Source organism: Ursus americanus, chromosome 19 (genome assembly GCF_024610735.1).
Source record: "Ursus americanus isolate L20-20 chromosome 19, mUrsAme1.1.p, whole genome shotgun sequence".
Classification (NCBI taxonomy): Eukaryota; Metazoa; Chordata; class Mammalia; order Carnivora; family Ursidae; genus Ursus; species Ursus americanus.
Window position 1 is genome coordinate 17,326,936 of NC_142145.1, and position 10,128 is coordinate 17,337,063.

Consider the following 10,128-nt stretch of genomic DNA (forward strand, 5'->3'; position numbering starts at 1 on the left):
GTTCATATATAAATATATACATACACACACACACACACACACACACACACACACCCTTCCTGTAACTTCTCCTCATGCTGACCTCTCCATAACCACAGCACAGTGACCCGAACCAGGAAGCCAACAGTGGTGCAGTGCTATGAGCCAAAGGCCGGGCTTGATCAGATTTCTCCACTTCTTCCACAATTGTCCTGTTTTGTTCTGGGATCCAGTCCAGCATCCCATGTTGCCTTTTGTTGTCACGGCTCCTCAGTATCCCCCAGTCTGTGACAGTCCTCATGCTTTCCCTGTCTTTCATGACCTTGATATTTTTGAAGAATGATTTAGTGGAATGGCAGTTATTTTGTAGCACGCTCCTCCATTTGGATCTGTCTGGTATTTTCCCATGATTCGATTGAGGTTCTGCAGTACTGGGAAGAACACCCCAGGGTGATCTCTCCTTCTCAGCGCATGGCATGGGGGTACCTGATGACAACAAGTCCTGCCGCTGGTGATGTGATCCTTGGCCATTTGTCTAAGGGGGTATCTGCTGGATTTGTACGTTGTAAGGTTACCATTTCTCTCCTCGTAATTTAAAGTATCTTAGGTGAGATGTTTTGAGACTACGCAAATGTCTTCTTGTTCCTCGACTTTTGCCCGCTAATTTTAGCATCTTTTGGTAGATCTTGCCTGTAGTAATTATTTCTGTGTTGTTCTAATGGTGACTTTCTATTTCCCTCACTCATTCTATATTTAGGTTTCTAATGGCTTTTTAACTAACTTTTAGTAATATCATAAAATAGTTTATCAGTATTTTATTTCAACAATATTTATTGAGCACTGTTCTATCCACTGTATTCTAAGCACTGTCATAGGATACAGGAATGAACAAAATAGACAGAAATCTTTGCCCCCAGAGAGCGGGGGGCGGGGGGGACAGATAATAAACATAGTACAGAAGAAAGTAGTATGGTATGTTAGGAGGAAATAAGTGGTATGGGAAGCAATCAAGCCATGTAAGGGGTTAGGGAATCCGTACACAGCTGAACCCATGTGCTGCTTCTCCTCTCTGTCTTTCTCCAGCAGCACTTGCCCCTGTGTTGAGCTGGCCCCATGGGTTCAGTAGGTCCCTACGCCATCCATACAACATTCTCAACTCCTGTCTTCCCTACTTCAGATGGGGGAATGGAGAGACCCATCCACCCTCGTTGGATGTTGTCAATTTCCCATGAGTAACACGGATGTAGAATTTGACATATTCCTAGGTACTTAGAGATATGTGAGTACGGTGTTCTCCTTCGGCCCATGAGGACATAGATCCAGGGAAGGTCTGGCGATTGAGCTCAGATTGCATCATCAGTAGTGCAGAAGACAGGAGGGGAGACTCCGGTCACCGGCTCACAGCACCTCACCGCACAGCCTGAGGCTCTTAGAACCCTTCACAGTGTTGGCGACTGACCACCCGCGTGTCTCTGCCGCAGGTGGTCAACAGAGGGGACCCCTATCCTCAGGAGGTGGGCGCCACTGTGCAGAGAGTCATGGATAAGCTGGGTTACTCCAACCCGTACCGACTGGTTTGGCAGTCTAAGGTAGGTGGTTTCCACACGTTTGCGGGCAGTAAGCCATTCTGAGGACGACTATTTTAGGACTTGTTATAAAATGATTCGATTTGGCTCTTTCTATAACCCGGTGGCTCACCATGAGCAGAAGGAACTCTGCAAGCAGGTGAAATGGAGGGGAAATCAAGTGACTAGTTGAATTTCATTGATTTAATGTATTATTTTTAGTTTTAATGGCAGAAATGGTAATTTATTTATATTATGCTAACTTCGAGGATTCAAGTTTAATATAGAAATACCAAAACCCACTAATACAAATATAAAGCATGGCTCTCAGTCGTACTGGAAGGGGTGTGTGTGTGTCGAGGGCAGTGGGCTGTGATCTGCCACAGACACAGGGGAAGTGGGTCCCTGTGTGCCTTCCATCCTCCTTTCTCACAGGTTGGTCCAATGCCCTGGCTGGGCCCTCAAACAGATGAGACTATCAAAGGGCTTTGTGAGAGGGGGAGGAAGAACATTCTTTTGGTTCCAATAGCGTTTACCAGCGATCACATTGAAACACTATATGAACTGGACATCGAGTACTCTCAAGTTCTAGCTAACGAGGTAAGTGTGGTTATTAATCCCATTCACAAATTGTGATTTGTTTTGACAGGAAACTTTCTCTGCAATGACATAATTCTGTCACTCAAAAATATAGTTCAGTGGTTAGCAGAGGGGAGTTGGGTGAGGGGTGGGTGAAGGAGTGGGGGAATTCAGAGTACGACCTGTCTTGATGAGCACTGAGTAACATGCAGAATTGTTGAATCACGATATTGTGTATCTGAAACTAATATAGCACAATGTGTTAACTATACTGGAATTAAGAAAAGGTTTTGTTGCATTGTTTGGTACATCTGTTTTTGCATGTATCGTGGCCTCGTTATTCTGAATAATACTTAATCTGAACACATCCGGGTAATTCTACGTCAGCCATGGGGAGGGTTCGCAGGCATCACTGCGAGCAACATCATTTTGTCTAGTTTGAGTTTCTGTACTACCCGGAAGTAATAAAACTACATTTACTTAAGAAAAAGCAATCGTTCTTCTCACGAATTTGGAGGAAAAGAATTGTGGTGTCGTCATTCCTTTTCTTGGCCTGATGGTGCCCTTTACTTGGGGCTTTTACACTGTTTCTTGGTGGATTTTGAGGCATAGAAGAGTCATTGTCATTTAGGAGAAGACCGTGGAATGAACAGTGAAGCGGTGTGTGTTGTAATTCCCTTGACCTCTTTCATACACTCACTTAATTAGCTCTTTGCAGTGGGGTTGTGATCAATCTGATTATTGAAATAACAAATACCATCCTCAGTGTCTTGTAATGTAAGATGGATGTGAATTATCATTCACGGTGGAGAAAAACTTACTGTTCACCCATCTCACGGCTTCAGAGGGCCGGCCCAAAACCTGAATCCAATTTATAGCAGTGTTTCTGTGGGAATTGTGGAAGCTCTGGGACACACAAAACCCTTCCCCCTCTCATCTTCTGCCAGAACTCCTGATCCTGGTCCTCCCCATGCGTGATTGATGGAGGCCTGGCCTCATAGGATTCTTCACCCTTTGGGGTGGAGTGGCAGGTGCAGGGCAGGGTGAGAGTGGGTTGGGAACAGCTTTAGCCAGCACCCAACCCCACAGGTGTTTGTTTACGCGTGCTAGTCATCAATCAAATGTTGGGGAAGTTAGAGGGTGTGTAAATTACTTGTCAGTAGTTCTGATACAGAATTTATGGCGAAGTTGTAGTTGGCTAAAGTGAGGTTGCAGGGTTGTCTGTGGATTTCCTGTGATGGTGTCTTCCATATCCCACCCTGACCTTGGCTAATTGTGAGCTTGCTAAAAAGACTTATGTGCAAATATAGTTCATTCCAGTGTGTTTGGAAAGTAAGTTTTTGTTCGTATTGAATGATAAGTCACGTCACGTTCACTAATAACACTAAACCGAGGTTGTTCCTCAGTAATCAAAAGGAGCATTAGTGACTAATAAATTAGTCCATAGAGAGAATAAAGAAAACCATCTAGTTATGGTTTATTTCATTGTTTTAATGGAAGAATATACTATGTTTAAAACGACTTTCTTTAAAAAGTAGTTTGAATTTTTTCCTAAGATGAAATTATTGTTTTTTGATAATACAAATAATAAAGAGCTCAGACAATTCAGAGAAGTATCGCATAGAGAGTAGAGCTCACTCAGAATCTTACCCCTGAGAGGGGCGCCTGGGTGGCTCGGTTGGTCGAGTGTCTGACTCTTAATTTCGGCTCAGGGTCGTGAGGTGGACCCTTGCATCTGGCTCTGCGCTGAGCATGGAGCCTGCTTCGGATTCTCCCTCTCCCCCTCTGCCGGCTCCCTCTCTCTGTCTTAAAAAAAAAAAAAGAATCTTACCCCAAGAGGTAAGTTAATATTTTGATAAAATTAAATCCCCTTTTTTCTCTAAATGTGTGTATACTTAGGAAAAATGGTATGCTCCTACCTGTTTATGAATAAAATACCATTTTTTGCATGGTATTTTATTCATAACTGTTTTGCAACCTTTTTTTCCCTTAAAAATATATTATGGACCTAAATCAATAAATGTAATTAGATCTATATAATTATTTTAAACGAATACTTGATCAGTATATATTTAAGATGTTTCCAACTTTTTACTTTCCTAAACTGCTCAGTAATAAACATCATTTTCTTTTCCTTTTCCCAGTTATTTTCTTAGGAAAGATTCCTAGAAATGGAATTTAAACATTGGTAGCTATTTCATTGGCTTGCCCTACAGAGTTGTGTCCTTGACTCTCCCATCCAGAGTGTTCAAGAACACTGCCAGCATGGTTGTCCTGCTGTTACTGACTTCCATGTGGAGTCTTAGAATAGAGTCTCTTTTTTCCTTTTTTCTTTTTTTAAAGATTTATTTATTTGAGAGAGAGTGCGTGGGAGCGTGCGTGCGTGCGGGGGGGGGGCAGCAGAAGAGGGAGAGAGAGACTCTCAAGAAAACTCCCTGTTGAATGCAGAGCTTGATATGGGGCTTGATCTCACGACCCTGAGATCATGACCTGAGCCAAAATCAAGAGTCGACGCTTAGCCAACTGAGTCACCCGAACACCCCGAATAGTTTCTTTTTCGGTTGAGAACTACGTGTTTGCTGAATCTCTCACCGTTTTTCCTATGCCGGTTAGAGTTCACTTAAAAGACAAAGCAACTGAAAAGCCATCGGCTTTTTGGAAAGGGAAAGAGAAGATCTTGACCACCTGAGTGAACAATAATTAGATGTTTCTTAATTATTTGGGGGATAATCAACTGAGTATTTGGGGGGAGGGAAGCAAGGATGATAGTAAAACAGTCCTCAGGTTTTATTTTGGGTTTTTCTATGTAAGAATATATTTAAAAACCGCACTCTGCATTGGATCCAATCTAGGTTCGATATACATTAAATTAATCTACCTCTTTTGGCATTTGGAATCAAAACAGGCATGAAGATTTATTTAATTAAAGCAACATTCTCCTTCGGTAGAGTCTGTAAAAGTGTGCATTAGAAAGGTAGAATAAAAAAGAATAGTAAGCAGATTTGGATTACTTGAGAATTCTGTCAAATACAGTCTCAAAAACGGTTTGGAAACTAAACACCTACGGGGAAGGCAATAGGGTGGGGGAAGGAATAGAAATTGAGAGCAGTTTTATGATAACAGAGGTGAAAATCTACATCTGTCTCTGGGCCCGGGATTGTTTTCATTTCTGAGCCGTCTGGGAACACTTTGGAAGTCAGACTTTTAAGTTGTGCGTGTATCTAAGTCAATTTATTTATTTATTTATTTATTTATTTATTTATTTATTTATTTATTTATGTAGTGGTTTCTTTTAAACAACAACAACAAAAAAAAAAACGGAAAATAAAATGTGTATGTGTTTTTCCTTCTTTTTCTCATTTGATTCAGTGTGGAGTTGAAAACATCAGAAGAGCAGAGTCTCTTAATGGAAATCCATTGTTCTCCAAGGTATCTATAGTGTTACAACCATTTTAGTAGAACATATCGGAGAGAAATCCTCTGAGAAACTCTTACAGAATATTGGTTTTCTCACATATTAGAACATTTTGAGTTCCAATTAATTACAAAAGTAAAATCGAATTCCTTATACTCTTGTTCCTTTTTCCTTTAGATAGCCCCAATTTTCTTATTTCTACCCACCTATAACTATGTCGCATTTAAGACCTGCCTTCCAGAGGCAGGGTTTAGCAGGTGGGGTAAGAGGATGTCCTCTAAAATCTCTATTTTAACTTTTCTCTAAATCGAGGATCCTTAGGAAATGAAGATATTAGAGAATCCAGTTCAAAGCAGTCATAATTCAGACGAAAAAAGCAACTGTCAGCCACAGTGGTTATGGGGGCAGATGGGAGGGGGAGATGCGCAGGGAGACAGCAGACGTTTTGCTTCTGAGGAATCTCTGCTTCTTGTCGCCCGTCTTCCAGGCCCTGGCCGATCTGGTGCTCTCACACATCCAGTCAAACGAGCTGTGCTCCAAGCAGTTGACTCTGAGTTGTCCGCTCTGTGTAAATCCTGTCTGCAGGGAGACTAAATCCTTCTTCACCAGCCAGCAGCTGTGACCCCCGCCAGAGGACCCCGTGGGATTAGGCAAATGCCCAACCCCCAGATGCCCCTGTTGTGGAGGAGGTGTATTTAGAGGTCAAGGAGGAAAGTAACACTGGTATCTGTACAGCCTTTGGGCACAAATTGTGTGATTGCTTGAGGAAAAGACTCTGAAACCTTACTGGGGTTTTCTCTTTTTATATACCAATACAGTAAGCATTTATAGTCTCCCTCTGTGGGTAAAGTTACCAGTCCACTGGGCTATTTAAAAAATAGTTTTAAAAATTTATCTTAATAGAGGCACACATATTTTAAATATAGATTTTGGTTTTATTGCCCAAACCCCTGCAAGGATCTAGAGAGTCCCCTCTGTGGGCTGTCAGTGTGAATGAGCTCGTTTACAGTCTTGTGCATATAGTTAGTTGTCCTTGTTTCTTAAGTGAACGTAGTGGAGTAAAGGAAATACAATTTGAAAAGGAACTGTTACCTGATCTCTCTGTAAGCCCGTGGGGTACAGAGTGCCGGTGAGGTGGTATGGTTGCCTTATAAGGGCTGCTTTTGCCAGTGATGTCGCCATTAGTTGGTCATTTTGGTACTTACGTGTGAACCTCACTTTCTTCACCCTAAAACCAAATCAAGTACAGATTCCAAAAGTGCTTTGAGATTCCCCAGGCACACAAGGCTAATAAACATGTAGAAATCCAGCATTTGTCATCCGTGCCTTGATGAGGGTCTGTGGTGTCACAGGAAACGGGCTCCCACTGCTTCCTGTCTCCAAAGGCCAGCGAGGCGGGGAAATGCTAATGATGGGCTTCATCTGTGAAGCTCGTCCCAGCACCTGGTGAACCTTTCCGGGGAGCATCTTCTTTATTTTGGTTGAATGTCTTCTTTCTGCCTGTTTGTTTGAAGCATTATTTTATAAAGTCAACTATGTTTTGTAATATTGAATTCTTTCTTAACTTACAATTTTTATTCTAAGAATTATACAACCCTCCTATTGGAAATTTGAAAAGTAAAGAAAAGAGAAATACCACTCTGATGTAACAGCTACTAATCGTGTTATTCTAGCTCATGCCATTCCTTTCCTGGGGATATTTTTAATGCCATTGTAACCTTGAATTTGTGAGTGAAGAGTTGTTCTAAAAATGTAAAAATAATGTAAGATCAGAATCTGATCTCCTATACGTGGATTTAAATGGATTAAAACAATCTCTGATGGATCCATAATGAATTTGTAATGATTACCTTCTCTTTCCTCCAAGCTCTAAAACTTTGTTCTTCAAAAGAGCATGTCTTTGATGTTTTTAAAGCCAGTTCATAAACTGCAAGCATTAGAGGAGTCATAGATCTTCTATATTCAGGATTTACTATATTAATAAGTATTATCACATCATTAAGGCTTTAACCATTTGATTCATGCTCTCTGTGAGATCAAAACTAATGCAACTTAGTTAATAATCAAAATTATTAAATAGGAGGAATTTACTTTGGAATACAAGAAAAGAAACGTGCCGTCCATTGTAGTTAATAATTTTCCCACACTGATAACAGCTCTGAAATTTGAATAACAGGTGCATTTTATTCCAAATCGGTTTTCCTGGTAGTAGATTGTGTTTCCAGAGAAAGGTACAAGGCGTAGAGAGTTGGCTATTTCCATCAGCTTTGGGGAATTAGCTTCAAGGTAAACTGGGTGACTGTCCCACAGCAAAGTGAATGCTCTGGTTGGTGGGATGGCCCTGGAAGGCAGGATAGGCCTGCAGCCCTTTTCCCTGCGGCACATCGGCTAAGGGCCTGCTTCACTTTGACTGTATTACAGATGTCACAGAAAACTCTGATTCAGGAGCTCTTGCTAGGATATCTGAAACCCGTCATTTCCTAAGGAAACCTCTGAATCACCAGTGACTGGGCTGTCTGGAATAATATCCTTGATTGTGAGTGGGACGAGACTGGCCCTTGTAGCGAGAGGCCAAGGGCATGTTACTGGGATCCCTGCTCATGAGAAGGGTTACCTATGACTGTTATTAACCAAAGATGGGTTAGGGTCACACTTGAGGGGGGCACGTGGTAGGACAAAATCCACACTTGTTCTTCTCGGAGCTGATAGTCTTTGGGAACAGTGATGCTATTCGTCAGCTTTGAAATCCACCTGTTTGCCCAGGTACTTAGCCAGTGCGCTGCTGGCAGTGTCTTCTTAGGAACAGACCGGCTTTAACTGATGGATCAACCCATACAGGAGCCTTGCCGGCTCTGTGACGAGGAGGCAGTGCAGCCTCCCGGGGTCCTTGGAAGGCCCAGCTCCCTGGATGGATAGCATGGAAGGAAGGAACGCTCCTGAAGAATCTGCATTCTGGAACCACTTACCTTTTTTAAATTCAAAGAAATGTTTGCACTCAAAGATTTAGTCTACTCGAGGAGAAATGGAACTCCTTGTTAAAAGCCCTTTAAATGTCTTTCAGTTGGTGCTGAACCATAGGGAGCCCTCATGCCTTCCCAGTAGTACCTCAGAGGACACATCCTTGCTTAGTCATCCCATGAACAGAACATGATGTTTCTCTAGGATTCTGTTAAATTTTTCTTTATGGCTGAAATTATTTAGACAGGGATGTCTATGTAGATAGGAAGGGAAAGTGGATTTTCCACTTCAAGTTGCCCAAATTAAGCCTTTCTGAAGGGATGTTATATCCACAATCCTAAGGTCATTTTAGGTCATTTACATGTTCAGCTGATCTTGAAAATAGATTGTTTTCCTCTTAATTTCTCTTTGAGGAAAATACACTGATTTGGTGGGATGAGTTTCTTAGAATAAAGTTGTTGCATTTTTTTTCCCCTTGGCCAATCTGTTCTTATAAATTGGGCATTTAATGCAGGAACCTCTAAGGTATGTAAGAGAGGCCATTTGCTCACTCAGATGCCACTGTGTTTCTCCAGATGTTATTAAACCAGGAGGGTGAGCCCACACCACTGGGCAGCAGCGAGACCTGCACCCGTCCCAGAATCGGGAACCACATGGGTCGACGGTCCTAGAACTCCGCTGTGTTCATTCCTCCATCCTGGGGGTGGGAGGGCATGGGGAGAAGGGGCCAGCTTGTACGGCTGTAGCCAGAGGGCAGCAGTTAAAGCTGGTGGCCAGAGCAGTGTGTGTGCACACGTGTGGACACAGGTACGTTAAGCCGGGGGCCTCAGAACGCATCTTTAGTACCTTGTCTCTAAGCTCTTGACGTAGCCTAAGAAACCCTTCTGTCAGAATCCTGAAGATGGCACAGGAACATGCTTCCCAACACTGGATGGAAATGGGAAATTTGTTGAGATGTCACAAGCTGGAAAAGAAAATTCTGAGCTGTCTCTTAAAACCAGTGCCCTGAATTAAAATCATCCAGTTTCTCGGTCTCAAATAGCAATACGGGGAATCCTTAGAGGAAGACAAAAGCTAACCATTCCTTTCATTATTTCTAAAAATTACAAAATTAAAAACATGTCATCAAGGTCATGCCCCAGAAAGGGTTTGTAAATATTCTCAGGAGTTTTGTTCTGATTGCCTAATAATTGAGATTCCTTTGTAACAAGTCTCTTTAGTAGCTTCCCAGTCCAGGTGTGGCTTTTTGTGCCACATTTTACTTTATAGAAACTAGTGTCATAAGGTTTCAGAGTCCATACATCAAGTGGATTGAATCTGAACCAAGAAACCTGCATTACGCTTGAGTCGTTGCCAGTTAAAATATTTAATCATGTCGTAATTGTGTCGCCTGTGCTCACCTAACCAGAATCCCTGGTTAATTCAAACACTGGTACTTGAAAACTTTTGATTTTTGTTTTTTGTTGTTTTTTTGCTAGATTCCTTCCAGCTGGACAGTTGTGTGGTATGACTTGCTGTCTGATCTTTGCCTTAAACGTTGTGCCTCTTTTCAAAAGCCACTTAACTTTGGAAAGGATAAACTGTGCCACGCTGGATTGGCACCCAGCTGAGTTGTGGGAACTGGTCGGTGCT

General features: G+C 42.1%; 1 protein-coding gene across 1 annotated transcript in view; it reads left to right on the forward strand.

The window, feature by feature from the left end:
- Nucleotides 1-7,370, forward strand: part of FECH (ferrochelatase) — a 32,445-nt gene extending 25,075 nt beyond the window's left edge. The window contains exons 8-11 of the mRNA XM_045790171.2: nucleotides 1,461-1,568; nucleotides 1,980-2,144; nucleotides 5,493-5,552; nucleotides 6,026-7,370. Coding sequence (XP_045646127.2) covers nucleotides 1,461-1,568; nucleotides 1,980-2,144; nucleotides 5,493-5,552; nucleotides 6,026-6,160 — 468 coding nt within the window. The 3' untranslated portion in view covers nucleotides 6,161-7,370. The remainder of the gene's footprint in view (nucleotides 1-1,460; nucleotides 1,569-1,979; nucleotides 2,145-5,492; nucleotides 5,553-6,025) is intronic.
- The last annotated feature ends 2,758 nt before the right edge of the window (nucleotides 7,371-10,128 follow it).